General features: G+C 36.6%; 7 protein-coding genes across 10 annotated transcripts; 5 read left to right on the top strand and 2 right to left on the bottom strand.

Moving 5' to 3' along the window:
• Positions 1 to 655: 655 nt before the first annotated feature.
• Positions 656 to 4916, bottom strand: LOC122845667 (galectin-8-like). 2 transcript variants are annotated; one of them, XM_044141995.1, is made up of 8 exons: positions 4384 to 4916; positions 4102 to 4190; positions 3496 to 3706; positions 3300 to 3419; positions 3196 to 3222; positions 2034 to 2122; positions 1670 to 1835; positions 656 to 1455 (listed from the first exon to the last, which is right to left on the bottom strand). In XM_044141995.1, the coding sequence occupies exons 1-8, from the start codon at positions 4420 to 4422 to the stop codon at positions 1306 to 1308; spliced, it is 891 nt and encodes a 296-aa protein (XP_043997930.1). In that variant the 5' UTR covers positions 4423 to 4916; the 3' UTR covers positions 656 to 1305. The 2 variants fall into 2 exon arrangements, with proteins under 2 accessions (XP_043997930.1, XP_043997931.1); XM_044141996.1 differs by lacking the exons at positions 3196 to 3222; positions 3300 to 3419.
• Positions 4917 to 5079: 163 nt separating this feature from the next.
• On the top strand, positions 5080 to 7825 carry LOC122845668 (interferon alpha-inducible protein 27-like protein 2A). Its single transcript, XM_044141998.1, has 4 exons — positions 5080 to 5175; positions 6155 to 6181; positions 6548 to 6718; positions 7174 to 7825. Exons 1-4 carry the CDS (start codon positions 5166 to 5168, stop codon positions 7371 to 7373), a joined length of 408 nt encoding a protein of 135 aa, XP_043997933.1. The 5' UTR covers positions 5080 to 5165; the 3' UTR covers positions 7374 to 7825.
• Positions 7826 to 8994: 1169 nt separating this feature from the next.
• Positions 8995 to 13621, top strand: LOC122846530. Of its 2 annotated transcripts, XM_044143551.1 has the most exons (7): positions 8995 to 9185; positions 9320 to 9361; positions 10142 to 10916; positions 11312 to 11407; positions 11950 to 11976; positions 12253 to 12426; positions 12975 to 13610. In XM_044143551.1, exons 3-7 carry the CDS (start codon positions 10370 to 10372, stop codon positions 13241 to 13243), a joined length of 1113 nt encoding a protein of 370 aa, XP_043999486.1. In that variant the 5' UTR covers positions 8995 to 9185; positions 9320 to 9361; positions 10142 to 10369; the 3' UTR covers positions 13244 to 13610. The 2 variants fall into 2 exon arrangements, with proteins under 2 accessions (XP_043999486.1, XP_043999485.1); XM_044143550.1 differs by lacking the exon at positions 9320 to 9361 and having other exon boundaries at positions 12975 to 13621.
• Positions 13622 to 15580: 1959 nt separating this feature from the next.
• On the top strand, positions 15581 to 18279 carry LOC122846321 (interferon alpha-inducible protein 27-like protein 2A). Its single transcript, XM_044143201.1, has 4 exons — positions 15581 to 15681; positions 15911 to 15940; positions 16736 to 16909; positions 17736 to 18279. Exons 1-4 carry the CDS (start codon positions 15672 to 15674, stop codon positions 17915 to 17917), a joined length of 396 nt encoding a protein of 131 aa, XP_043999136.1. The 5' UTR covers positions 15581 to 15671; the 3' UTR covers positions 17918 to 18279.
• Positions 18280 to 18939: 660 nt separating this feature from the next.
• On the bottom strand, positions 18940 to 20706 carry LOC122846322 (interferon alpha-inducible protein 27-like protein 2A). 2 transcript variants are annotated; one of them, XM_044143203.1, is made up of 5 exons: positions 20601 to 20706; positions 20501 to 20524; positions 20230 to 20397; positions 19951 to 20051; positions 18940 to 19383 (listed from the first exon to the last, which is right to left on the bottom strand). In XM_044143203.1, the coding sequence occupies exons 1-5, from the start codon at positions 20614 to 20616 to the stop codon at positions 19369 to 19371; spliced, it is 324 nt and encodes a 107-aa protein (XP_043999138.1). In that variant the 5' UTR covers positions 20617 to 20706; the 3' UTR covers positions 18940 to 19368. The 2 variants fall into 2 exon arrangements, with proteins under 2 accessions (XP_043999138.1, XP_043999137.1); XM_044143202.1 differs by lacking the exon at positions 19951 to 20051.
• Positions 20707 to 20734: 28 nt separating this feature from the next.
• Positions 20735 to 21891, top strand: LOC122846323 (interferon alpha-inducible protein 27-like protein 2A). The gene is made up of 4 exons (XM_044143204.1): positions 20735 to 20874; positions 20979 to 21011; positions 21121 to 21282; positions 21657 to 21891. The coding sequence occupies exons 1-4, from the start codon at positions 20865 to 20867 to the stop codon at positions 21740 to 21742; spliced, it is 291 nt and encodes a 96-aa protein (XP_043999139.1). The 5' UTR covers positions 20735 to 20864; the 3' UTR covers positions 21743 to 21891.
• Positions 21892 to 24314: 2423 nt separating this feature from the next.
• LOC122846551 (interferon alpha-inducible protein 27-like protein 2A) lies at positions 24315 to 25533 on the top strand. The gene is made up of 4 exons (XM_044143578.1): positions 24315 to 24456; positions 24584 to 24616; positions 24979 to 25140; positions 25336 to 25533. The coding sequence occupies exons 1-4, from the start codon at positions 24447 to 24449 to the stop codon at positions 25419 to 25421; spliced, it is 291 nt and encodes a 96-aa protein (XP_043999513.1). The 5' UTR covers positions 24315 to 24446; the 3' UTR covers positions 25422 to 25533.
• Positions 25534 to 27757: the final 2224 nt, after the last annotated feature.

Below are 27757 nucleotides of genomic sequence, written 5' to 3' on the forward strand. Positions count from 1 at the left end.
CTTTCACTATTTCATAGCCAGATCTGGATGATAAATATTATTTTCATACTTTATTCTGTCTCTGTCAAAATGGTGTGACCTTGCCTCCTTGTGTCTTCCCTCCATCTCTCTATATATATTTTTTTTTTCCTCTTTGTCCTTATGGACCCTCTTTGCCTTCTGCTGTCTAATTTCTTGTATCCATCCATCCTTCCAGTTTCTGGATTTTCAGTGTCCCATGCAAAAACCTACTATAATTTCATATTGAACATTTTATATTTTAAAATTGGCATAAAGGATTTAAGAGCTTTCACATATTTTTGTGTAAAAATTCTACTGTGTTCATCCTTCTTCTCTGACACTTTTCTGTCCTTCCTGTCTTCAATGTTTGCAGGTTTTATGTTAAAGTCTGAATAACACAGTTAGATCTGCAGTGTTTTAAAGTCAACCTTTCTGCTAGTTTGAGTTTAGTATTAGTTAGTAAACATGTATTAAGCTAAACAAAGTAAGCAGTACAGAAATCTTCAGTCAAAGCAGAGAGTTGTGGAGTTCAGTGATTCTGCATTTCACCTTTGGCCTTACAGTTTGTAGTAAAAGCACACAACTGAAGACTTGTGCCGTTGTGTAGCAGCAGCTGTAATTTTTAAAGCTTAAGCTCAAACCCAAGAATACAAAATATCAGTAAGACATTCAGTTGTCTTTTATTTATCAAAACATGGAGGATACAAGACCTATTTCTCTTCTTCACTACAGAAGGCAATACAGACAATCCAGAACAGATATCTATTTTTGACTTTAGAGATATATTAGATTTTAAATAGTTACCCTGGACCACAGATGATTTAATACTGGCTGGGTCTTCACATGATGAGTCGTATGAAGTGCATCTGATATTTCTACAGAAATTAAACGGGTTTATTTGAAAAGGATAAAGAATGAGCTCTTTTAAATTAGAAAATTTGTTTTTTGATAAAATACATTAATGAAATGTAAACTACATTCATGCACAATGATGGTGCAAAGATGAGATTAGTTATACAGATGTTTTGTTTTTCTGTATTGCACATTGCACCAAAAAAACTAATATTCATTTTCTCTGTTTAAAACCTGCATATAATTTAAATTATAAGCTAAGCTTAAGTGCTTAAATACGTGTGTCCCGTTTTCTGTCATCCATGAATCTGTCCAATCAGGACCACATAGACGAACCTCATCAACCACAGTAACAGTGCTAGATTAGCTTAGACCTGAAATTCAAACCTGACGTCCATCATGTGGGTCAGTGTAAGCTAACTGAACCCTGACCAACAACGCGTTGGCTTCGAGTCACCATAACTTCACATCATTCAGCTCCAGGTCTCCCATAATCTCCAGCTGGTCGATGCTGCTCAGGTCCTGCACCCGGTGCCTGAACTCGAACAAGTGTGACCCGTTCACTGCCAGCTTGAACTGATGGGGCTGACAGAGCAGAAGCATCTGGAGAGGGAAGAAATGTTGAGGAATACTAATCCAGAATGCACCGAGGTGAAAGTTCAAAGATGAACTGACCAGAATTGGGTCACTTTTTTTTTGTAGTGAATGATTCTGTTTTAATTTGTAATATAATGTGATCTATGATTGCTCTTAAGGTAAAATTGGAAAAACTAATTTGTACGTCTCTAAAATCTTGAAAGTTGCCAATTTCTCCTACCTCAAAGTATTCGCCCGGCGAGAAGGGAAAGAAGGGCAGCTCCCTCTCCTCCTGACCCCAGGATCCGTCCAGGTACGAGTTCCTGATGAACACGCCTGACTTCATCCGGGGGTTCAGATGGAGAGCAATGTTCTCCGTCTTGCTGTTGCAGAGGTTGACAGTGAAACTGGAACACAAGTAAAAATATTTGTTTATTTCTTTTTTATAGAATGTAACAGATATTAGAAAAAAAAAATTCTGACTAAAATAATTCAGCTATATCACACAATTTGTATTATTCCATAGAATATTAATAATTGTAATCTGATAAATGAAAAGTTCAAAGAATTTGAATACATTTGCATATTATTAATCATTTGTTTACCTGTGAGGATACATGCTGACCTGTCCTTTTATTGTGATGTGCTGTGCTGGGTTCAGTCCTTTGAGTATACTGCCTTTGTAAGGAAGACCCTGTAACAACAATGTTAACTGTCGCTATTATTTTTCTCCAAGTTTGTCACATGAGCTTCTATGACTGAGCTGCATATGACAGTGCATATGGAAAGTATTCACAGCGCTTCATTTTATGTCACAGTCTTATTCCAAATTGTACTAACCTTGTGTCTCAAAATTCTACATACAAATGCTCTATAATGACAAGGTGGAAAAAAGTTTAAAAGACTGTGAATAAATGTGATTTCTTGGTTTTATAGTTTTGCAAAAAGCTCCACAAAGTCATTATGGGGTATTTGGTGTGTAGAATTTTTAATGTATTACAATTAGGAATAAGTTTGTAATGTAACAAATTAAGAAAATACAAAGTGATGTGAATCCTTTCCGGATGCACAGCGCATCCGCTATTTACACGTAGCGCAAATAAGAAGTTAAGGGCCTGTATTCTCAGAGTTTTAGATTAAGAGTGACCGAGTCAGCTGCTGAGAGTAACTTTGAGCGATGAGTCAACAGAAATTCCCATCTTAGTAAAGGACGTGACTGACCGCGTGACACTGTCTTCTACGGTTGATACACAAAACAAAAAGAAAAATACGCACGTTGTAATCAGTTGATAGAAATAACCAATCATTGAGTTTAGACTAGGTTTTAAAAGAAAGTATGGTGATGAATACCTGCCCAAATAAACTGTAATAGTCTACAGCAGTGGTCCCCAACCACCGGGCCGCGAACCAGTACCGGTCCGTGGACCTATTGGTACCGGGCCACGCAAGAAATAATTAAATATGTCCTGTCTATGTATTGAGTCTGGAGGAGCTTTTATTTTGAAAATACTAAACCGGAAGCTGTCGGTTACGTCTTGCGCGCAAACATGCAGCAGAATGAGTAATCCTTAAAACACACAACCCCCACTCCCATGCCGGTCTGCTCTACTAAAAAGGTTGGGGACCACTGGTCTACAGCATGGTAAATAAGCTTGCGTGACCACGGATCCATAAACATTCAGGACATGTGATGCAGTTTTTATTGGATCATAAGACACCAAGAAAATTCTAACTTCATGGACCCGCTAAAAAACAGAACAAACTCACCAAATCACCTGACTCTGAATATATTGCCTAAAAGAGAAAAACATGTTTAGAAATGACTCAGAAGAAAAAGAAGAAAACAAGAAAATTGGAAAGGAGTTAATTACTGAGTTTGGGATGTAGCCAATAGCGTGAACCCTGACATTCCCAGAAATAGAAAACGTGTCCACCCTGGTCAGAGCAATTCTGTGTTTGTATTCCAGCAGGTGAGTACCATTTACTGCCACCTACAGGTAAAGCCAGACATTCAGTTAGTTTTTGTTCTTCAGCCACAGCACACAGGCTGGTGAAGGGCTGCTTCACCTTAAAGCCATTCTTGTTTACTAGAATGATGGTCTCGAAGGGGGCTCCGCGTTTGTAGGGCAGCTGGTGGAGTGTCTCCTCTTTACCCCACTCCTCCTGCAGCAGGGAGTTGCAGACCACACACGGGGAGTCACTGAAACGAGGGCTGAAGTGGAGAGCGACGTCTGAGAGTGGTTTAGTGCTGCAGCCGCTTGACAGGTCCACCTGAAACCTGCAGAGAGAACGAACACACAAGTCATGGTTAAAGTTATAGACACACGCTCAGGCATATACATACATCCATTTAAACTTCTCAGCAGTGCCACAGGATGATGGTGTCCATGCCATGCTGCACTGATGCAGTAATTCATGCAGCAGGAGCCTTGTATTGAATGTGTATCCTCTCCACAGTGTGTCATCACACGTTTTAGTAGGCTGACATACTTTTGTTGCAATCCCCTTTTCATTGAACTAAATCAAGTTTTCAAATATACTCTAATTTATGCAGAATCGCCAGTAGGTGTGGAAAGTTGGGATGGCTGTAGTAAGAAGGTCCGAGTTTAAATGTTTCTAACACAACAGACAGCTCTATAAGTGCTATCTGCTCAGTTTGATTGGAAAAATCACCTGTCAGCTTCTGGTGGCACAGTACCCTGGATGATGATGATCTCCCCTGGATGCAGGCCTCCAGGTATGGGACCAGTGTACGGGATCACCTAAAAAGGAAGGTAAAGTAAAAACCTCTGTGTCTACACTGACAGTCTGGCTTCTGCTTAATATTTGAGAGCTAAAACATTCCTCATACTCGAGACAGATAAATCAAATGAGAACGGTAGCGGCTTAAGCTGAGAAATTACGAGAGTTCATTAAGAACGGCTGTGAACATCAACAATAAACGAAACCTCTTACCGGATCCAGAACGGTGTGTTTTGCATTGGCCACAGACATCGAGCCCCGGTTGTCCTGACAAGCTGCAGCGGGTGACGGACAGTTGACAGTCGGTGGTTTCTGCAGCAAACAGCGGCAGCTTTGGGTTTTGCTGCGCTACCAGCTGACGGTACCAGTGGCCATATTTACTCCATCAATGAGCAGCGCATGCGCACAATCTACCATGTGATCAGGCTTACATATGAAAACAGCAGGCTTGTTTTTTTCTGTTTACTCACATATGAGTAAACACCATGTATGCTCAGCTACTACTGTTCAGAAAACCACACATATGCTTGGAGATAATCTGAATGTGTGTTAAAAGTTTGAAGCAAGTTCCTTTGCAGCCAAATAGTCAACAAAAAAAGAAATAATAATAAATGGCGATATATTAATTACAATATTGTCGAAGGAGAGCGTGTCTCCTCTGTTTTTTTGTTGTTGTTTTTTAGGATAACTAATATTTAAATTGTATTTGAGAGCATTGGGAACAATCTAAAGAAAAATAAATGAAATTTGCTGTCCATGCAAGGTGGCTTTGTTAATGCATTTTATATATTTTTATAAAGAGTTTACCGTTCTACATTGAATAAAAATCAATGTAGACTTTTTATCCTCGACTATTAACATGTTTTTGTTTTATTTCAGAATTCCGAGTTGCATTGAATGCAACAAGAATTAGAACAGCTGTCTAAAATAGCATTTGTCGGTTGCAAGAGCAGGTTTCTCTTTCTGCTAGAAAACAAACTGTTTAAGAGCAAGTTATGGGTCTTGGTAAGTGTGTTGAGTACAATATACTTTATTCTTTGCAGTGATTTAGATACCTTATTTATTTGTCAGAAGCGGTTTAGACTACTAATAGAGGTTCCCAATATTTTGAAGACGTGAGACGATCAGGACTTGTACTGTACTCAGGTTCAGGTTCAGCCCAAAACCGCGGCTTAGTCCACCCAGATCAGAACTGCTGATATCGACAAAAAGATTTGAAAGACTTCCTTTTGCACTCTTCTGATTGAAAAAGCTGCAGATAGAGGAGTGGGTGTGGCACGATCAGAAAAGCTGTCACATCTCTGTTTACGTGAAGCCAATATGGTGATAACAAAAAGAAATTGATTATTGTGTAATAGCTTATATTGCAATATAAATGTGCAGTTCTGTGTCTCAAGATACAACTCCTGCTGTAGAGCACATGCTCAAGATGTAAACTAGCCCTTCACTACAACATTTACCTGAAGGTATTTATTATTATTGCATTAATTTTGACTTATGGAATTTTCATGTGACAGAATAATTGTATTAAATTGTAGCAAATAGCATTTTATTTTATTTGAACTTTACTGTTTTCTATGCTTTTCAAATTCAATTTAATCCAGTTCAAAAATACTTTGTTGATCCTAAAGGGAAATTAAACGTTGTTGTAACTCATTTAATTAAGGAGTTATTGGAGATGCTGATGGCTGTGAGCAGTAGATGTCTGTATTACTATGAATTTGAAGAAGCCTCTAACTGAAGGCACTGATTTTCATTGAGAGTTTTCTGAAGAAGATGGTCAGGGTAATCTTCTTGTTCTTATGTAAAATCCTTTTTTGCGTCATCGTCTTCAGAGATTTCTCTGTCGTCCCGAGAACAGAACCAATTATACAATTTATATAAAGATTCCTTATATAATTCATATTATTATACAATTTGTATATGAATCTATTATTATTTTACTGCACGTTACATTTTCTATTTTCTTTTTCTTTTTTAACAGAAAATGCTGTCAAAACAGGAGGAGTAGGTAGGTTTCAGATGCCCGGGTTTATCTGTTTCTTCATGCCATAACAGGACAAATGGGGCTACACATGTTATTTGGAATATATGGTTTTGCAACCTTGTGGAAAAAAAAGTTAGATAATTTTGAGTTTCTGCATCTTTTTGTAAAAAAAGAAAGAAAAAGTTTAAATATCTGATTACAGGTGCAAGGACAAAATCTTTTTATATCTCATCCTGATGAGATGAGGACATTCCAAAGGTCACTCAGGACACATATTGCATTTAGAGCTTCCCGGAAATAAAGCATCAACTCCATTTGGCTTCAAATAAAATAATTTTCTTGGTGAACTCACACCAATTCTGACATCAGTAATATGTGTTTTCCATGCAGTAGGAGCAATAGGTATGGTGTTCATGGCTCCGGTGGCCTTGGGGGCCATCGGTTTCACCTCAGCTGGGATAGCAGCGGGTTCCTACGCTGCAAGCATGATGTCTTCTGCTGCCATCTCTAACGGAGGAGGGGTGGCAGCAGGAAGCCTGGTGGCGATTCTACAATCTGCAGGTACCTAATGCTGTAGTCAACGCTCTAGTTGACTTGATTCTAGTTTTAAGATTTTTGCTGGCCGTTTTGAACAAGATAAAAATACAGTTCTGCTAAAAATAGCAGCTACTTTTCTATTAGTAGTAGCAACAGAAGTGATTTATTTCATATAACTTTATACAGTTAACACTCCCTAATCTCTTAATGTGTTTGTTGATATTGCACTTTTTTCCAACATCCATAGATAAGGAAGCAGCACAAATACACATTTCTTCCTGTTCACATCAAATGGGGAACATTTCAAATTTATATTGGCATTAATAAAGCTGATCACACTATTATGTTTCCTGTAACCTGACTTCAGCTTTGCAAACTTTGCTTAAAAAAAAAAAAAAAGAAACCCACTATATCTTATGTTTTCCCCTTACAACTTTAATAATCCTGTTTGGTTAGTTTATGGAGTTTTTTTCCTGCAGGTACATCTGGTTTTACACCGTTCGCCAACACTGTTCTGGCCAGCATTGGAGTTGCTCTTGGAACCTGTGTTGGAGCTGCAGTGGAATGGCTGTCAAACATCTTTCAGAAACGAAAGGAAAAAAAAAGAACGGAGAAAGCGATGGAAGCCATTCTGTTTGGCGTCACTGCAGGAGCTTTATTTTTGTTGTCAAAACGCTAATTATTATTTTTGGTTTCCCAGTATTGGTGACCTCGCGTTATACATTTCATTGGTGGGGAACTAAAAGAGCCACTTCATCATCTCATTTCTGTTTCATTGGTGCTCCAGTAAAAAAAAAAAGAAGTCAGAAACCAACTTTCATTAATTTCTTTACATAAAGTTTCAAATATATTAATACCCTGTGAGATGCATCAATACAAAGCATAGTTGTGAAATAGAAGAAACATAATTTATGGATTTCCAATTGGCTATAACGTGAAATTAATTTGTATTCAGTCCCCATTTTCTTTTTCCTGATCTGCCTTTCGCTACAGATTTGAAATTACTTTTTGATTACAGATTTCAAAAAAAATTTTTGATTTTTCTTTTTTCAGTTAAAACCAGAAGTTTACATGTAACAAATAAGTATATGTAAATTTGAATAAAGAAAATATGAATTCCAGTAAATGGTATGGAGCGTCATGTGTCATGTTTGGCCTCCCTCTCATGGGAAGTCCAGGTTTAAGGAGTACTTAAATAACAAAAATGTTTTGAAACAACAAAAGGTTATGTGAAATTAGGAAATGTTATTTTGACTGGTCTATAGTGTAAAAGGACTGTGAAGCTGCATTACTTATTAGTAATTTTAACAAGAATCAGTAATAATAATGTTTAATGTGTTTGTGAATTAGAAATGACTTATAACCTCAATTAAAGTTGGTCAGAGTTTAATGAAGGTCGTTGACCTGTAGAGGTGTGATGTGTCTCAAGTAGCTGGTAGAGGAAAGGTTGGGAAAAAGAGGAACTGAAAGGAGAGCAGGGGTGATTTTTACCTGTAGGAGTAATTTTACTAAACTTACTTTTAATTTTGTAAAATTTCTACATAATCTACTTATTACAATGAACTTAATTTGATAATAAAAAATACAATACAGACATATCTCTAACCTTTATTTTAAAGTGATTGTACATATAAACCTTTAAATAGCTTTGATATTCTATAGTTATTTTCTGTCTGCTGAATCAGCTGCGCCATTTGGAGGGCAGGTGTACACAAAAACCCATGTTAATGAAGTACGTTTACCTGTATTGTAAGTACTGGTGTAAAAAAAATCTTATACAGGAAAAAAGAAGTTGAAAAAATTCTTCTGCTAGAAATTTATTGCCATTTCTTGTATAATTTATTTTTCATTTGTCTTTAAAATATCAGAAAATGCACATAAGTTATGACAAACAAAAAGTATAAAGCTAAATTTATATGTTTAGTTTTTTCTAATTATGTCATTAAACATTAGTGATGGTGAGATGAAGCCTCATGAGGCATTGAACCACTTGAGCCAACTGGTTCGAGAAAGGGTTCATTTCTTGAAGCTTCATGTGCACACGAAACAATCTACTGGCCAGGTGTATAATCACAGCCAGCTGTATCTTAACACGTGTGATGCATTGAATTTTCTTCTATTATGGTTCTTGGGAATGTCTTCACAAAAGGTGTAGGACAAAATCATTTGTCTACATAAATTATGTATACACATATGTGTATAATAAAATATTGTTTGAATGTATTCTCTGTGTGTAATTATTCCCAAAATAGTAGTGTCATGTGAAAAGGAAGGAAATCGAAACTCAGTCAAACCGAAGTAGCAGTATATTTTTAGACGACGGCTTCTTCATGACGCGTTCAAAGTTTCTGTATGGAGCAACCATATTTGTTTCGTTTTCCCACACAAGGAGCAGCACAAATTACTCAGTGTGAGTATTTATGTGTGGGAGAAGCTGAGTTTCAGCTTACTAACAGACTATCCAGCCAGAAATAAGAACCGTCTTATATGGGTGAGTACATCTAAAGTTTAGAAGAGATCTAAATCTATCTAAATAGTTGGGTTGATCAGTGTGTTTTTGCAAGCTTTATATGTTGGTTTGTTTAAGTGTTTAATAGACTTCTGTTCGTGTCGTTCCATACACAGCATTCAGCGTAGCAGAGGCACGGTGATTTTACATACTTAACTGTACGTACTCTATTTTAACTGACATAGTTTAGTTCACTTTAAAATACTTTCTTTGTCGCAAAGGGTAATTAAATGTCCTAACTCGTATCATCCATCAAGTCAGTCTTGCATAAGAGACCTCTGACTGAAGACTGTTCCTGTTGAACCGCTTTTTGGCTGTGACAGCATGCGAATAGGTAGCAAACAAAGATGCATAGTATCAAATGTCACCATTTGTTGCTTCTTAATTGAGAAATGTGTGACATGCTGAAAACTGAGTGTCAGAAAGAGCTGGATCTTAAAGAGGCACAGGCCCAATTTCAAAGTGTTAAACTGAGAAGTCAAATTTATTTTTTGAAATTCTTCATTTTTTTTATGTCTGACATTTCTGTAACACCTGTAAGTAAGTTACTTGATTGTACTGCGACATGGCACTATGTGCCTGGAAAATATGTAAGCTTTTTGTAGATGTACGGTAGTACCTTTTCTCTGTTAAATTATTTTAGCTTAAGGTTAACTGATGCTGATTTTTGCTTCTAAAATATAATTTTTATATTCATAGTTTATGCAGCAGTCACCCAATGGCTACTGGAGATGGGCTTCAGCCCATTGCAATCCTGTGACTATGTGTTGTATTTTATATTTTAATTATTTCTTCTTTTACTTGTGAAGGTTTTGATCTATTTTTTTTTTGCAAGATATGTGCTCTCAGGACCTTGTTTGATTGTACTTCTGTGACAAGTGCGCTATGCAGAGAGTGCACCTCAGAATAAACGAGTTCTCTCTCTCTTTGATCCACAGTGTGTTCAGTGTATTGGCTACACAGTCCTCTCTTGCCACTGTGCTGCTTGGTACCAGTCCAGATCTCCCCTAGGTTTGGCAGCAGTAATAAATAGTCTCGTCCGGGATTTAGAGTCTCCTGTTATGAGAGGTTGGCACTGAGACAACAGGAGACGTTTGATAAAACTTCAGGAAAGGCTGCTTTGAATATATCATCCGGTGACCCAAAGCAATCTGTGAGACGTCAACATGGCCAGCAGCACTCCACGGCAAGCACTGATATCCAAACTCAAGAAAAAGCTTATTTCACTGAGTAGAGATCACCTACAGATGATTGCGTCTTTGATTGACGATGGTCCCGCTCACAATGTTGATGTTTTAAGTGCACGAGAACTGACCATCCTAATTATTGACTTCATCAGTAGTGAAAAACTGAGCTCATTGGAGGATGAAGGCATGACCCAGCTGCATCTCTTGGATGACCTGATTAGTGATCTGCTCGCCTCTAATGTCGGTGCAGCTGGAGATGACCCATCCACACCTGTAAGAACACAAGATGGATCAGCCAGTCAGTCTGGATGTCCTAATCCCATCTATTCAGACCGGGAATCAGCTCCTCCTGTTACAGACATTCCCCTTCAGCCAACACATACAACCAGCAACGTCAATACTCAATCACCTGCACAGCTGAACAGTGACACTCACACCCCCATGTCCCAAACGGACAGGGATTGTTCTCCAGCAAGAGTCTCCACTGCTGCAACACCAGCAGAATCACCTACAGAAAGAGAAAATGGTAAGAGGAGTCCCTCTTCTAGTGTGTGTGGCCTGATTTATTTATTTTTTTTAAATAATGCTGCAACTTTGTTTCCTCTTAGAAACAGAGACTTTAGGCTTCATGGGGGACAAGTATCTCTTGCAGAATTTTAATTCTGATGTGTCATACAGTGATCTATGTAAACAAATAGATGAAGGTTTATTGAAACTGATAAATACACAATCCTTAAGACAATGAAACCCTTCTACATTCAAAAAGATGATAACTTTTAAGTTGTTTGTGTTCAGATAAAGATTGTTTTTCTATCTGAGAATAAACCACAGTAACCCTTCCTCTGTTCCTGTAAACAGAGGAGGGGTAATATCACAGAAAGGAACATGTATTTGGAAGATTAGACTTTTTCTCTCTTTCAGATCCTCTGAAGCAACAAGACCCACCAGCTCAGGACTCTGCTGATAAAAAGTCACCATCAGGAAGCGGCAATGGAAACTTCTTCTCAAAGCCAGCAGGTAGAGATAAGTTACATGATCTGGACTTTTTTTTATATATATTTTCACATTAACAGATTTTTATCATAATTCTTTGTTATGAAAACAGAACTGATGGAAAATGTGTTAAAAGTGGATAGATAATATCTTTAATGCTGATGCTTGACGTAGATGGTCACAAACTTTAAAGGTCTGCTCTGCAACAACAAACACTGCAGCTGATTTAAGTATACAAACTGAACCCCAAAATTATTCATGCCCTATCAGATTAAGTTTTCTAAATAATTTTAATGAATCACAAAGGGGTTTTTTTTAGGAGAAAGTTACCTCACAGAAGATAATAAAACTCTACAAAAAAATCCAAATTTTTGTTTTTGTACATGGTGTTTTTAATGGTGCTTTAAAGTAAAAACCATTAAGACGGTGTTTAGAGATTCACCAATCTGCCTTTCTGTGGCTAGCACTGATTTCTGCTGGAGGTAGAGCTGCTGCTGATTGATACAAGTCAATCTAGTCCTGGCCTCAGGTGAAAACTAACATTTTATGTTGGTGTTGTGTTTCAGGAATATTTCTCATAGCAGGATCTGCAGGTATGTTATCTTTTTCTTCTTTTTATACTTGCTATCTTGATATGCTGAGGTGTTCTCAGTCTGACAGAAAGTACAGCTGTGTGTATTATCAAAAAAAAAATCATGAAGTTTATCACTGACCATAAATAGATCTTGTCTGCAGGAACATTTTGGTTTGTTTTCTAAAATCAATGTTTTATTTTGTTTAGACAGAGTAGACAAAATAGTTATATTTGTCTTAGCCTTCTGTTATTGTACTTTATTAACATGTTTATGTCAAATATTTCTCGTTCTAAGTCTTGGGGGGAATCGGTGCAGTGGCGCTGGCTCCTGTTGTTCTGGGGGCCGTTGGTTTCACCTCAGCTGGGATAGCAGCGGGCTCCTTCGCTGCAAGCATGATGTCTGCTGCTGCCATCGCCAACGGCGGAGGGGTGGCAGCAGGAAGCCTGGTGGCGATTCTACAATCTGCAGGTACTTTGACTTGATTCTAGTTGTAGCTACTTAATTTACTTGCTGTAATAAAACAGGATAAAGTATAGTACTGTTCAAAATAGTAGTAGTCCAACATCCCTCACAGGATTAGGTAATGTTCTTGATAGAAATTATGTTCCTGCCTGGATGATAATTTACCAGTAGGAGTAGTAGAAAACCAACAGACATGTCATACATGCCGGTGCACATGTATTCATCTGTGTGTATCAAGGTTGGATTTTGTTTATTTTTTATAACTATACACTAGTTATTGAGCATTTCTCTCCGGAAATCTAAGTAAAATGAGTCATTCCAGTTTGTTCATAAGATGAAACATGATTAAATATTTGATTGAAGTAAACATATGAAGAGGTCCAAGAATCAAGACGCTGTTGTACTTTGAGTTTCCTTGTTAGAAAAATGTGTTGATTCAAGACGAGCATTAATTGCATGCAGTGACCAGTCCAATTTCGAGACTTGTTGAAGTCAGTTCATCCTGTACCCATCAGACCATCTCACATTTGAACACCATTTGACATTTCCTGCAGGAGCTGTTGGTCTCTCTGCGGCCGCCTCTACAGCTGTGGCTGGTGTTGGAGCTGGTGTTGGAGCTGGTATTGGGGCCACTGCAGGGCTGCTGGCAGGCAACACCAACAAGCAAGAGGAGGTGAACGAGGAAGGCAAAGAGAAGAAGGATAAGGAAGAAAACGATGATGGGGAGATTAAGGATAAGGAAGAGAAGAATGACAGGGAGGAGGAGGAAGAGGAGAAGGAGAAGGAAGGCGAGTCAGACGGACAGTACAAGAAGAAAAAATAGAAGTAGAAGAAAGAAGGAAAAGTTTTGTTCCTATTCTTGTCCCCACATGAATAGGTTGGGTTTTTTTCACTTACTAATCTGCATCAAGTTGTCTCAGTATTGACAGTCTGTCCTTACTTTTACCATTTACTGGTTATGTAATTCAAGAGACCTCACACTACACAACTTCTAATATTGTTGAAACACAACTGTTTCATTTAGCTATAAAATTATTAATACATTATATAAATAACTACAGTTTTGCATTAACGTGTGTTCTTGCCTTCATGTTGGACTTTGTTTCAACAAGAAATGAGACAAAATGCCAAAATCTAAAGCAATCATCCTCTTTTGTTGCTTTTAAACTATTTGCATAATAAACTTGTGATTTTTAAAATATACTTTTGTATTAATGTGTGTGTCTTAAAAGATAAACAAAATGTATAATTGGTCATCAACCTCTTCAGTGGTTCCTCAAAAATCTGAAAATGCAGTTTGTTCAGCTTAGCGATAAAGATTTTAACACAGTCATGCAAACACTTGGAAAGCAGGTGGTGATAAATTACTTTTTCTTAATTCACATCACAACTTAGTATTTTATAATTTTTTCGCCAGACATTTACAACAGCTTGTGTGACTCAACTTAAAAAACACAGCAACATTAGCAGAGATTAGGTTATGTTTCATTTGAGTAGGACCATCAATCCTTGGCGATTCCTCAGAGTCTGCTCAACAACATAAAAAATGTCTCTGAGGTTCAGGAAACTGCACTGTAGTCTCTTCTATACATGACTGGTTGTGGCAATAAAGTGGTTGCATTGCCGACACCTGTGGTAACTCACAGATCAATACAGGCCAAGAAGTTTGATATAAGTGTTAAAATGAATAAGTATGAAATATATAGTATTCCTACATCAAATAATGTGTTTCACATAACTTTATGATTACTTTCTGGAACTTTCCCTTTTACATTGTTTTATTCAGACATCGAAGTAAGATTCACAAAGCCGGAGGGGCAGGAGTCGAAGCCACATCATCTGCACAAAAAGCATTAACTAATTAAACTTTTTCAAGATCTTTCAACTAAAAACAAATTATAAATCAACAGTAGCCTACAATTTGATGTACTGCGTTTACTAATTAAACACAACAGCTTAAGAAAACACTCTTGCCAAGAACAAAAAAGTTGTCATGATTAAGATAAGTAGCTGGGAGTATTTAAAAATACTTACATGGGACGTAACTTAATTTTTATGTATCCTTTCGGGGAAGAAAACCAACACATCCATTGACTGAAACTTCGTCCAAACAAACCAATTCTTCTTCTTCTTCTTGTTTTTTTATGGCGGTTGGCAAACAACTTTTAGGTGCATTACCGCCACCTTCTAGACTGGAGTATGGATCAGATGTAAAATCACTATAATCTTCGCATAATACCTGTTCTCCTTAGAAAATTAAAAATACTATTAAAAACTACATCCCCCGATGATCTTTGAAGCAAACTTCTAATATCTAACTTATTTTTATTCCTATTTAAATTTCTAACTAACTCCTTGCCACTGCACCGATTCCCCCCAAGACTTAGAACGAGAAATATTTGACATAAACATGTTAATAAACTCCTTTCTCGAACATACTTACTACATTCTAAAAAAAATGTTGTATTGTTTCTAATTTCCCACAATAACTACAGAAACCTGTATCATGTTTATTAATTATTTTAAGAGTACTGTTTAAACCTGTATGTCCAAACCTTAATCTAGATATAATATCCTCTTCTTTTTTATTCCTGTTACATTTCCTAAATTCTCCAACTTTTCTTTGGATGCTATAATAAAATCTGGCATTGCTTCCTTTATTCCACTGTTCCTGCCATTTATTCTTAATATACATTTTACTAATATTTTTAACCTCATTTTTACTCATTTTAATATTTAAATCAACAATATACTTTTTTGCTGCATTCTTAGCAAAACTATCTGCCAGCTCATTCCCTATTACTCCAATGTGAGCAGGAACCCAAACTAATTTGACCCGAGATCCATAACTTTTAATCCTAAACATTAACTGATTAATATCAACTATAATAAACAAACCAATTATTTGTTTGTTGCCCTTTTGTAGTTTCGGACGACGGTGTTGACCCAGAACGTGGTGCTGCATTCGCGGGCAGCTGGAATTTCACAATTATTCAGCAGTGTGGAATAAGTGTGTAAACAGGTCGCTCAATGTGGTCCAATATATGCTACATTTATATCGTCAATTGTGAGAAAGAAAAATTGTGAGAAAATTATTTGTTGAAATAAAGGGTGAGATTATTTTGTGATTTTACATCCGCGTGACAGTGAACGCACCAACAGGAAGTTTCATTTTCTCTCTATCTATTAACCGCAAAACATATAGTGTTCCGCCTCAAATCTGAACTTCTAGTCGGGTCTGTAGTTAAACTATGAGTCTCAGTGAGTATATCTAAATGCGTTTCTTGATTTTAAAGCGTTGATTTGAAATATTACAAATAAAACAAAAAGAAAAACAAACGAAAGACAAGCACTTTTGAACATACTTCGTGATCATTTTAAATTCTCTGCAGTGTTCTTTACATATATTTATTAAGTAATAGTAGTCGTAAATATTAGAGTTGGCAAAAAGGCTAGGTAATAAACTCATAATGAACTGCTTGTGTTTCAGGAAAGATTCTTGCCATTACAGGAGGTGCAGGTATGACTTCTGCTTTTTATGCCTGTTATCTTGAAATAGGCAGCTGTTCCTGCATGCTAATAAGTCATGATTTTTAAGTCTGACAATAAATAGATCCTATCACCTTGTTCACCAATGCCTTTGCATAAAAAAATTAAAAAGCTTGTATTACTTTTTTTCACCTTTTTCAGAAAGTAGGAAAAATGTTTTTTGTAGTGTAGTTTTGTTTTTGATCTATAAAATAATTGTAAACTGGCCACAAAATTATGACTACGGTCCTTAGGAATTGCTCATGCTCCGGCACAATTCACATATAAGCTGTATGACAAACTATAAGAAATGCTGCTTTTTCAGGATTGTTTGTCAGTACAAAACTTGCTTTATGATGTCATTCATTGACAAAATAATGATTTTATTTCTCCGTCTTCAAGTATTCAGAAAAATAATAAATGATTTCACAATTTTGACCACTTGCTGTTTTGTAGCATACCAGAGAGTTCAGGCACAATACCAAGATGGAAAGACATCAGCAATGACTTCCACAAGCGTCGCTGCCCTTTAGAATATGAAAAGATATGACGCACAAAATTCTACAGCGAGAAATGTCACTGAGTCCTTAAGAAAGTTATGCAGATAAAAATGACGAATTGTTTTAAATAACAGTGGGACAAAATTCATTCACAGTGATGTGAGACTCGTATATTGCTTGAAGACAACTGCTGCTCATTTTATCTCCATGTTTTTTCGTTTTAATCAGATTAACGTGTTGACAATAAATATTTCTTGTTCATAAGTGTCTTGTATCTTGATCATAAGTTGTAGGGAGTGTGGGTGCAGTTGCCCTAGCTCCAGTGGCCTTGGGGGCCATCGGTTTCACCTCTGCTGGGATAGCAGTGGGCTCCTTCGCTGCGAGCATGATGTCTGCTGCTGCCGTTACCAATGGAGGAGGGGTGGCAGCAGGAGGCCTGGTGGCGGTTTTACAATCTGCAGGTATGTTGTTGCAGAAGATGAAAGTAAATTTGGGTATAAAAAAAACAATAGTCCAATGGTAACACTAATTCAGTTGGTGCTATGGGTGGTACAGAAAGTCTGTAGCTGGGAACTCTCTTACTCTTTGATTAACAGGGAAAACCTAAAGATTTGCAATAAGTGTTGGGGAGGAGTCGCTTCCTCTGACAGTTTAATACATTGCATCAATTTAAACTCCGTCAGAGACGAGGGAGAAAAGGTGGAAGCAAATGGTGACTAAGAAGTTTACTGAATAGTTGCTTTGTTGCCCTCTTCCTGGATTTTATTATTGAAATGCTATTATCAAAAAAGCATAATTTTCAATAGTTGAGCATTATTGAAATCTCAATTATTGTCACATCCATTTTTGATGTGGCATATTTCACTGTGACTTACAAACAAGTCTCAGAGTGTTTACTAATGCTTCAAGACTGAGAAGTCTGAACACATTAATCTGCTAAAATGTGCTGTGAGTTGCAGCAACACTTGGAGCTCATCACCTAAAATAGCAGTGAAAACATGCTGGTCAGCGCCAAATCTTAGATTACTTTATTCTCAATAAAACTTTTTCCATAATCATTAACAAGGGTGTAAATAAATTGGGGCATTTTTTTTTTTCAATAAAGGCTAAATAAAGACATATTTTTAATGGCTAATCCTTTTCAGCTTAAATGTAACTTAAGTCTTAGATGTTGCATAGCCTGCTTTCCATAGTTTGTGTTTAATTTGTTTCAAGCGACACCCGTCAGAGCTCATCTGCTGCTTGACCATTTGAATAAAACTGTTGATGTTGTTTGGGTTTCTGCAGGTGCTGCTGGTCTATCGGGTACAGCCTCTGCTGTTGTGGCCAGTGTTGGAGCTGGTGTTGGAGCTGCTGTAGGGCGACTGGCAGGAAAAACACGCAAACAAAAGAAGGAAGAGGAGAGAAAAAAGGATCAGATGAAAGAAGAAGAAAAAGACAAAATGAAAAATAGGCAGAATTTGAATTAATTTAACAGTAATTATTTTTTGTTTACTTGTCTGGTTGTTTTGTATCCTCATCTCAGTATTAATGGTCTGTTTTCATATTTTTAATTGACAAGTTACACATAGAGATGAAATTACATTGCATCACTGTCTAACTGGTGATGCAATGTCATGAAAACAACAATTAAATAGAAACACATATAATTAACTACTTTGAGATCTTTTGCATTGACATGTTTGCTTTTTCTCTGCATACTGGACTGGTTGGACCTTTACTGGCTCTTTTAAATCATTTCAACAAGAAGTGAGCCAAAAAAATAATAATTTTATGTTTATGGAGCATCTGCAGCACAATAGGAATAAATACCTTTTATTAGGTTCATGAAGTTGCACATCTTAGTTTCTTCTATTAGTAACTGGTTGGATGTGATGGTCACATGCAACCAGCAGGGGTACAGAAGTTTACAACAATTGCTAGGTGCCAACTCATCAGGATAAGTGAAAAATCTATATTTTACCTCAACTCTTAATGGTTCATTTCTGCAACCTTACTGGGACCAAGCTACTTTAGACTTAAGGGGATCTTCCATGTTGCATATTGCAGCTTTCCAGGTAGTTTCCTGGAGAACTTCAGTGGTATTTTTTTGGAACCTTTAAAAAACTTTAAATATGCCAGGAGCACATTTAGAAATGCTCCTGACTCTGGAGCATTTCTAAATGTTCAACCAGAGCCAGGCTTTATTATGAAAAATACTTAGTATTTAATAAGTTACATGAACGTTTCAAAAAAGTTCCTTGTAAGTTTGAAGAAAATGGTAAGTTTAAAAAGAAACCTCTATGTTCAAGAAAAGTACCCATTAAATTTCATAAACACTGGAGAAATACTTGGAAAGGTTTGTAAGGTAACCACTAAGTCCTGAAAAGTACAAGACTAAACAACATGACTGTTAAAGGTCTAATGTTGTCTGGGTCCCAATTATTTCCCCAAATGTGTCAGCAAAGAGAAACAAATACCACAATATAATAAAACACTTTTTCTGGATTGATTGATATATTTACTTATTTATTTATTGAGTACAGATTGAAGTTTTACAACTGATACACATGCCTACAAAGTTTGTTTTTTTTTATTCCGCTCTCTCAGAATGATGAGTAGAAATAGCATTCCCTCAAAATTTAGAAAATGCCAGCAGCAATATCCACACATTCCAATGACCTTTAACAAGACATGTTCACAGCAAAAAATAGTGTTTCTTTCATTCTTACTCAGATTATACATGTTTGAATTTCAGAACCTAGTCTTTAAGAAAGATTATATTATGTAAGAACATGACTTTGACTCTACTGGATAGAAAAATATATTCCTTGTCTGTGCTATGGACTGCCTTCTACTTTTACAGTTACATTACAAATGCTTGATATCATCCACCCTACTGTACTTCCAATACCAGCCAGTGTTCCAGTTCCAAACCATCCTAATCCTCCCATACCTGTAATGAAACAATACATGTGAGAAAGTCAGCATTCAACCTTTGTAGCATAAAGCAACTTTTAATTTTAACTTTTACATCTTCAAACATCTTTTAAGTGTAGCCAAAATGTAGCATTATTTTCAAAAAGAATAGCTCAATTCTCAAAACAGAAAAACAGTCCTAACGTGCTGTAGCTTGTTTCTGTTTATAAAACTTATGTGCACCTGTATTAGACCATTACATGAAAAGACAAAATGTCATGAAAGCTAATCATCATTTCCCTTTTAAATTAAGATGGTTCAAAAATTAGCATCAAGTATGATACTGAATGTTACTGTCATAATTCTGAATGTCAAAATGTTTATTCAGCAGAAGGACGATATGCTACATTGCACTGAATGAACAAACCAAACCAACTGGTTTAAAACCAGTTGGTTTGGTTAGTCAAGATGAGATGTTGTGGGTAAATATCTGTGAAATTCTCAGCATAATTTTATGTATATAGCAAGAAATATAAAACACATATAATCGCTGATTGGTGAGAGATTTTAAACTTTGAATAAGTTAAGCTGAAACAAGTTTTACATTTAAATGATTTTTGTTGTTGTTATTTTGCATTTCACCAAACACGGTCTTCAATAACAGTTTTCCTTCTGGTCTGAAAGTTCTTTCTAGTCCTCCAGATTCTGCAAACAAGTAAGAAAACCATCTATAGGAGGAAGTAGGAGGAAAAATTCTTTCTACTCTTCCCATATATGTTTTTTTTTTTGTTTCTTTTTTACTTGATTGCATTTTTATCCATGATTGTAGAGTCACGAATGTTTGTGCTGATAAAAGAAAATACTTCTAAAACTCTATATTTACCAATAGATTGTAAGGTTGCCACCAGGCTTCCAGGTAGAATTCCTCCTCCATAAAAGATTGCAAATAAGGACATCATCTTTGCAGCGATGGAGCCTGATGCAATTCCAGTTGCGGTGAAGCCAAGTGAAGCCAGAAGAACAGGAGTCAGAACCACAGTTGCTACACCTCCTGCAAAAAAAACAACATTTTTCAGTTCTTACAGTTTCAGTTTAATTTAAAAAAATTCATTTAAAAAAAAAAAAGGTTTAAAAATAGCGAGACAATTACTTACCTGCACCTGTAACGATGTATTTACCTGTCGATTTAAATGAACAGCAAAGTAAGTCACATATTCCAACAACAACTATTTATATATAGATGTATATACTCACAGATTTCTTCCTCCATCCTTCCAGGGTCGATGTGCTGTTCGTCTGTCTGATTCAGGAGGAATTGAGGGATGATTTTATAGGTTTCATTTCTCAGGAAAAGGGAGCAATTACCAACATGGAACAACAGGAGGCAGCAGAAGGCGGACTGGAAGTGCAGTGTGACAGGGCGAGAATCCTTAAACTTATTTATTTCCAGGAGCTTTTTAATCGTCCTATTTACTCCCCAGACTTAACTGTGGACTTTAATTTGAGTCGTGACAAGCCATGGGTCTGCGTGAGTATTTTTCAAGTTATTATAATCTGTCATTTTCTGTTGTTTTTTTAATACGTGCTTTGCTTTAAATTGATGCTATTTGTTCTGCCTTGTCTTCATTTTAGTTACAGTTACTCTGTGTTCTGTGGTTGGCGCAGGTGAGATTACATAGAATATCTATTTTCATCTGCAATAAAATTTTTAAGGAATTTTACAAAACTGTCTCTTTAGACGTTGTTAAATAAATGTTCCTCTTGTGCTCATTAGGTGGAGCGCTGCTAGCCGCCCCCGTGGTTCTGGGAGCCGTGGGCTTCACGTCTGTCGGGATCGCTGCAGGTTCCTATGCAGCGGGCATGATGTCTACAGCAGCCATCGCTAACGGAGGAGGGGTAGCAGCTGGAAGCCTGGTGGCGATTCTACAATCTGCAGGTACCTAATGCTGTAGTCAACGCTATAGTTGACTTGATTCTAGTTTTAAGAATTTTGCTGGTCGTTTTGAACAAGATAAAATTACAGTTCTGCTAAAAATAGCAGCTACTTTTCTATTAGTAGTAGCAACAGAAGTGATTTATTTCATATAACTTTATACAGTTAACACTCCCTAATCTCTTAATGTGTTTGTTGATATTGCACTTTCTTTCAACATCCATAAGGAAGCAGCACAAATACACATTTCTTCCTGTTCACATCAAATGGGGAGGAAAAATAATAAAAATCGGGTTGTACTTTAAACTTATTGTACAAAAGAAACCAAATCTGTAAGACTGACATGGAGTTCTGATCATCTTCGTGTTTACCTGCAGGGATGGCTGGTATAGGTACAGCTGCCACTGCCGGTGTGGCAGGTACCGGAGGAGCTGTTGGAGGACTTCTGGGTCTTATTTTTTAAGACAGACACCATTCTGCCATTTTACAGAGAGGACAAAGAAGCTGTCCAATGGGGGAAAAAATCTACAAATACTCTATTGAGTTCAAGTTTTATTGCAAACAATCCTATCAAATGATTCAATAAAATTATTAACAAATTTTGACAGGCGATATTGTGTCAGGGTTTTTTTTTTCATCTTTCTTTTAAAAGATATTTCCGAATATAGATATTAGATTTGTGTTCAAAGGTTTCATTCAACTTTCTGTTGCATGGATGTGGTATATTAGCTCTTATTTCCTTGATGAGAAATGTGATAGTAGACACGCAATGAGTGGTGCTAGCAGGGTGTCAAATTTCAGCCCTCAAGGGCCAGTGTCCTGCAACTTTTAGATGTGATTTTGCTGCACCACAACTTAATAGAATAATTAGGTCATTAGAAAGACTGGAGAACTGATCTACACAAGGAGGAGGTAATTAAGCCATTTCATTCCAGTGTTTTGTACCTGACTGTGGCCCATCTAAAAACTGCAGGACACCGGCCCTTGAGGACTGGAGTTTCACACCTCTGTGCTAGAGGGACAAATATCCAAATGGCTCCTTCAAGAAAATTTTTCTATTTTTCTTGATTTTTAATTTTGTTACTTTTTATTGTTTTTGCTAGTGGTTGACTGCTGTGTTGAATTTGTGCCATAAACAAAATTCAGAAATTAAACATGAATCAGTAAGAGAGCATGCGACTTTTTGAACATTAATCCAATGTCATCAGGGAAGCACACGCTATCAATAGGTCCATTCAGGGCCAGGATTCTTAGCGTTCATGTTAAAAGGTTTGAATCTGATTTGATAATAACAAAGAGTGATGAGCATAACTGTTTAGAAAATTTGTTTAGAAGTAAAAGAAATGGTGCTGACTGTGACCTTAAACTGCTCTGGTTTTAGGCAGTGAGGTGTATTCAACACTCTTATTTTATATTACATTTGAATTTGAATCTGATTTGTTTTTCTTTCCCTTCAGTCAAAGTAGATAAGGAATTATATGGCATCAAAAACAAAGCATGTTTTGTGCTATAAGTTTTTCTCTCAACAATCCTAAAGCACTGTATACAGCTGTGAAGTCAATAAAAAAAAAACAACCACATGAGCATGAGAACCTGCTGCTATTCCAGCTGAAGTGCAGCCAGAAGAGCAAGAGTCAGAGTTACAGGAGCTACACCTCCTGCCCAAAAAAACATGACTAATTAAATCTTTTTCGTTCTTAGAGTTCCGAATTAACAATAAAAAATAATAATAATAAATGTGTCATTTAAGAAAAATATGAAGTCAGGTGATGACTTAGATGCCCCCATAGTGGCATATTTACCTGTTAAATAAAAATAAACAGTTGTTTTTTTTAATGCTATTTTCAATGACGTAAGGGAAAGGGGCTGGGCTCTAAAGATAAGGTTTCGTTTCTCAAGAAATTGAAGCGATCACCGTCATCTAAACAGCAGGGGGAGCAGAAGGCTCTGAAAGGAGGAGTACGGCAAGCCGTTTTCACATAAATTCGGTTTTGCCGCCCTTACCTTCCACATTTCCCAAATAGTCTTGACTAGACGTTATAGCGATTTAAGATATCTCTAATTATATGTTGACTAGGTAAAATGACGTCAGATTTACCATAGAGTTAAATGGAGACTTCAATTCAAGATATATAGCTAGAATGAATTACTGACTATCTGAAATACACATTTCAGATATCTACGATTAAATTATGACCAATCATAAAGTAAATTCAAGATATCTCGATTTTAGTTCTGACTAGTCATGATTCTAGCTAAAGATATCTCGAATAACAACAAAATTCAAGATATCTTAAAACCAAATGATTAGACAAAACTTAATTAGAGATATCTTAAATTAACATTCTGACTAGTCAGAATGACATTACTGATATCTTGAATATGTATTATGTATAGTCAAAACGTCCCTGACTTGCGTGGCAATTTGAAAGTTTAATAAAAGAATGAAAAAATAGAAAAAATTAAAAAAGATGTTTGAAAATGCACAACGTTCATGTTGAAAATGCTTTGACATTAGCACTTTTAGCTTTTCAAAGCTGTTTTTAAGTGCTTTCAGTTTGTCGGGGATGAATAAACAGAAAATTCTTTCTAGATTTGAGAAGCAAGCAGTCTTATAGTTGATTAAGTTTTGCGTTCTCCGCATATCCAACATAGCAGTTCTTTCTACGTTGTCGCGTTATCTAACAATTTTGTACAGGAAACATAAAATTTTACAGGCAACTGTTTGCACAGCACAAAGGGCCTTCCACGCAATTCTTAATTCAGATATCTAAAATTGTAATTTTGACTAGTCATAATTAAGTTCAAGATATCTTAAATTATAATTACGGATGTGACCCGTCAAATGACGGATCCAGTGCCGTGATTTAAGATATCTTGAAAGGAATTTTGACTCGTCAAAATGTAATTGAAGATATCTCGAATTATTATTCTTACTAGTCAGAATGTAAATGTAGATATTTTAATAGATAGTCAAAATGCATTTTTAGATAGCCTATCTAGAACGTAATTACGGATAGTCAGAAACCAAATGTATGTTAAAACGGCTTGCCATATTGGGAGGGTTGTGGCGCAGGACTGAAGGCTTGAAGAAACGTTTTATTCCAGGAATTTTTTTGTAGGCATGCTATTTAAAGGCCAGACGTTCAGTTGAGAAATCTCACACCATGGGTCTCTGTAAGTAAAGCTTTCTTAATAATTCAATATATTATCTCTTTGTTTTCCCTGGTTGTTATTGCTTTTTAAAGATACTTGCTTTGCTTTGGATTGATGAAAATGTTTTCTGCCTTTTCTTAATTTTTAGTAACAATTGCAGTAGCGTCAGCTGTTGGTGCTGGTGAGTCTACAGAAAATCTTGTGTTCACCTCATTGCTATAATTAGGGTGACCAGACGTCCCCCTTTTCCCGGACATGTCCTACTTTTCAGACCTAAAAAAATGTCCGGGGGGAATTTAAAAATCGTCCGGGATTTTGGTCAACTGCCTCAAAACACATTACATAGTGTTACCTCCCCCCGTTGGCGCATGTTCGTCCGCCGATTCAACATCCCCCCCTCCCCGCCAACAAAAAAAGAAGTGTCCTCCTTTTCAGAAACCCAAATCTGGTCACCCTACCCTAGCTATAATAATGTTTTTATGGTGTATTTTAAAACTATAACTCAAAAGGTTGATGAAAGCATTTTTCTCTTGCCCTCATAAGGCGGGGCGGTCGTAGCAGCCCCTTTTGTTCTTGGAGCCATCGGGTTTACCAGCGCAGGAATAGCGGCGGGCTCCTATGCAGCATCGATGATGTCTGGAGCAGCCATCGCTAATGGCGGAGGCGTGGCAGCAGGAAGTGCTGTGGCTGTCCTACAATCAGCCGGTAGAAGCCTAAAATTTGGTTATCCCGTGCAATTTATCTCACGCATACTCATCCACCCACACACACACACACACCTACACGCGCACACCCACGCACGCACGCACACCCACCCACCCACACACGGGCAGAAAGAAAGACACGTGACTCGTCAGAGTTAGGCGTGTTTGCTGATCCTTACATGGTGTTTCCCTGCAGGGATGGCTGGTCTGGGGACAGCTGCCGCATCTGCTGTGGCAGGTGCTGGAGGGGCGCTCACAGGACTTGTGGCCCTCATTTTTTAAGACGCACATCATTGAGATGAAAATAAAAACCTTTCCAAATGAAAATCAAATTGAACTCAAGGCAACCAATGTTGTTGAATGAAGAATTCTAAATAAAAGCATTTGAAAAGTATCTACTGAAGGGTTTTGCAATTTTTTTTTCTTTCTTGTACAAAATATAATAGACTAAAAGTATACGTTGTCAAAACATTTAACCAGATTTCTGAAGATATTAGTTATGTTTCTATCCAAGTCTCTGTCATCCCATTTTGTTCTGTGTAGCAGTTTTGTTTTCTGAAATGTGCTCAATGAAATCAGAGCAGGTCATGGAGAGTAATGTGATCATACAGAAGGTGATGCTAGCACCAGATACATAAGGTGAAGAAAAGTTTTTCTATTTGCAGACGTTTTTCACTAATTTTGTAGTTTTTATGGATGTTCATCCAATGTCGTAATGAATGCGCATATTGTTATCGATGGATCCATTTTGGAAAACTTTATGTTAAAATATTTAAATCTGAGTTGAGAGGAGCATCTAGTAAAGAGTAAAATTTATAACATTTACTTACAGATTTAAAGTTCAATAAATTGCACCCGTTTTCTACCGCTTGTGGCCCCAAACTGCTTGAATTTTTTGGCAGTAGAGTGTATTCAACAAATATATTCTAAAGGGTGTCTTAACTTAAATTTGATCTCCTCATGACTCAACAAAAAGCACCTAACTTGAGCCCACATAGGGAAAATAAAACAAAAAGTGCAACAAGATACCATATAATAAAAAGAACTGAGGTACAAATTACAGAAACAATTTTAAAACCTGCTTTCTTAGTGTGAAGAATGGCTGTCAATCTTCTGTGGTTTGAGTCGTTGTATTCAAATTGTTAGATAAGTCTCACAGTGAGGGGCATGTTTATTGTCAGTGGTAGTTTTATAAAGCTTCCATGTTAGGATGCAGGATTTTAAGTAAACTTGTGATATTTGATCTGATATCTATGATCATGGATGCTGCCTGCCACACTGATTTTAAAAATAAAATGTCAGAAACAGACCAAAAACTGCAAAAAGTCAAAAAAATCATGTTGCTTTAGTAAAGGAAAAAATTCCAGTAATAACTTTACATATTTGTGCTCTTCTTGAACATTTTCAGAACCAAACTGGAGCAGAGATCTTGACTGTGGGGTATATGTAGCTTTTACATGTATACGAAAAAAAATATTTGTACTTATTCTCCAATGTAAAGATGTATCCGCTTTTTTAAATTTATATTTCAAGTGAACTTAAAACGTATTGTGCATGTGTCATTATTGTGGCTTTGCAGGATTCTGCTGTGTTGTGAGTTGCGTTGAGTCGCCAACCTGTAAAACATTGTGCTTATGTTTCGATCATAAAGAAAACCCAAAGAATGTAAAAGAAAACATGTCAGTCAAGTAGATAAGAAATCTTGACGTCAGAAACAAGATATGCATTCTTGATGTCTTTGTGTACAATAAATTGAGAACAATGCAGTACGTGTTATATTTCAGGTTTTCTTCGTCACAATGTTCCAATGTCCAATTTGTGCAGCAGTAAAGTAGTTTCTTCCAATAACCCTAAAGTGATTCACGGCCGTGAGGTCACTAAAAAACAAGCAGCTTAAAGTGAGGTTAGTATTTAATTTTTAAACCTTCATTAAATATAGATCCTACATTTACTAATTATTTTGCAGAACTGCTTTTCAACTGTATGACTTGGTCAAACATTTAGTTATCTGTTTATTTGCAGCAATATTGACATGTATTTTTTTGCTTTAAATGTCATTATTCTTACATTTACCTAGTAGAAAAAAATGTGGTACTTCTACTTGACCTAAAAAGAGAAAACTTTATTCTGACGTCACTTCAGACACTTCAAAATATTCATTATGTGTCTTTTTATATTGTGTATGTACACTTCTGGATTTAGCTGTATAAACCGGTGAGAAAACTTCATTGACTAAATGTAGCTTACAAGTAAAATAAACACTAACCATTGACTACAGTTGCTTTGTTCGTGATGGCAAGATGCAGTGACATTCAGCACTCCTAATAAACTTAAAATGCAACAAGATGTGAAATTAAAAGAACTGAGATTAAAAAAACAATTACAGTCAGTTTTAAAACCTGGCAATGTGCAATGATTGGGTGTTGGTCTTCTTACAGTGAGTGTTATGTTTACAGCCAGTAGTGCTTGTTAGACTGGTTACATGCAGGACATTAATTCACCTGGATAAGGTGCAGCTCACACATAAATGTTATGATTTGACGTTACTTTCTAGTCACAAAACATAATCAGTCATAAAGACTTAATCACTGCCTCACACACACACCCACACACAATTA

Source organism: Gambusia affinis, linkage group LG16 (assembly GCF_019740435.1).
Source record: "Gambusia affinis linkage group LG16, SWU_Gaff_1.0, whole genome shotgun sequence".
Lineage (NCBI taxonomy): Eukaryota > Metazoa > Chordata > Actinopteri > Cyprinodontiformes > Poeciliidae > Gambusia > Gambusia affinis.

What these genes read in the sequence shown, in the direction of transcription:
- LOC122845667 (XM_044141995.1), bottom strand. Translation starts at nt 4,422, where the DNA reads ATGTCTGTGGCCAATGCAAAACACACCGTTCTGGATCCG. An exon ending in TTGGCTACATCCCAAACTCA is followed by an intron (nt 3,223 to 3,299) that starts GTAATTAACTCC and finishes TTTCTCTTTTAG; the next exon opens with GCAATATATTCAGAGTCAGG. An exon ending in ATTCAGAGTCAGGTGATTTG is followed by an intron (nt 2,123 to 3,195) that starts GTGAGTTTGTTC and finishes TTGTTGTTACAG; the next exon opens with GGTCTTCCTTACAAAGGCAG.
- LOC122845668 (XM_044141998.1), top strand. An exon ending in TGTCAAAACAGGAGGAGTAG is followed by an intron (nt 6,182 to 6,547) that starts GTAGGTTTCAGA and finishes TTTTCCATGCAG; the next exon opens with TAGGAGCAATAGGTATGGTG. An exon ending in GGCGATTCTACAATCTGCAG is followed by an intron (nt 6,719 to 7,173) that starts GTACCTAATGCT and finishes TTTTTCCTGCAG; the next exon opens with GTACATCTGGTTTTACACCG.
- LOC122846530 (XM_044143550.1), top strand. Translation starts at nt 10,370, where the DNA reads ATGGCCAGCAGCACTCCACGGCAAGCACTGATATCCAAACTCAAGAAA. An exon ending in CTTCTTCTCAAAGCCAGCAG is followed by an intron (nt 11,408 to 11,949) that starts GTAGAGATAAGT and finishes GTTGTGTTTCAG; the next exon opens with GAATATTTCTCATAGCAGGA. An exon ending in TCTCATAGCAGGATCTGCAG is followed by an intron (nt 11,977 to 12,252) that starts GTATGTTATCTT and finishes TCTCGTTCTAAG; the next exon opens with TCTTGGGGGGAATCGGTGCA.
- LOC122846321 (XM_044143201.1), top strand. An exon ending in TGCCATTACAGGAGGTGCAG is followed by an intron (nt 15,941 to 16,735) that starts GTATGACTTCTG and finishes CTTGATCATAAG; the next exon opens with TTGTAGGGAGTGTGGGTGCA. An exon ending in GGCGGTTTTACAATCTGCAG is followed by an intron (nt 16,910 to 17,735) that starts GTATGTTGTTGC and finishes GGGTTTCTGCAG; the next exon opens with GTGCTGCTGGTCTATCGGGT.
- LOC122846322 (XM_044143202.1), bottom strand. An exon ending in ATACATCGTTACAGGTGCAG is followed by an intron (nt 20,398 to 20,500) that starts GTAAGTAATTGT and finishes TTTTTTTTGCAG; the next exon opens with GAGGTGTAGCAACTGTGGTT. An exon ending in GGCAACCTTACAATCTATTG is followed by an intron (nt 19,384 to 20,229) that starts GTAAATATAGAG and finishes GTTTCATTACAG; the next exon opens with GTATGGGAGGATTAGGATGG.
- LOC122846323 (XM_044143204.1), top strand. An exon ending in GTGTTCTGTGGTTGGCGCAG is followed by an intron (nt 21,012 to 21,120) that starts GTGAGATTACAT and finishes TGTGCTCATTAG; the next exon opens with GTGGAGCGCTGCTAGCCGCC. An exon ending in GGCGATTCTACAATCTGCAG is followed by an intron (nt 21,283 to 21,656) that starts GTACCTAATGCT and finishes GTTTACCTGCAG; the next exon opens with GGATGGCTGGTATAGGTACA.
- LOC122846551 (XM_044143578.1), top strand. An exon ending in AGCGTCAGCTGTTGGTGCTG is followed by an intron (nt 24,617 to 24,978) that starts GTGAGTCTACAG and finishes TGCCCTCATAAG; the next exon opens with GCGGGGCGGTCGTAGCAGCC. An exon ending in GGCTGTCCTACAATCAGCCG is followed by an intron (nt 25,141 to 25,335) that starts GTAGAAGCCTAA and finishes GTTTCCCTGCAG; the next exon opens with GGATGGCTGGTCTGGGGACA.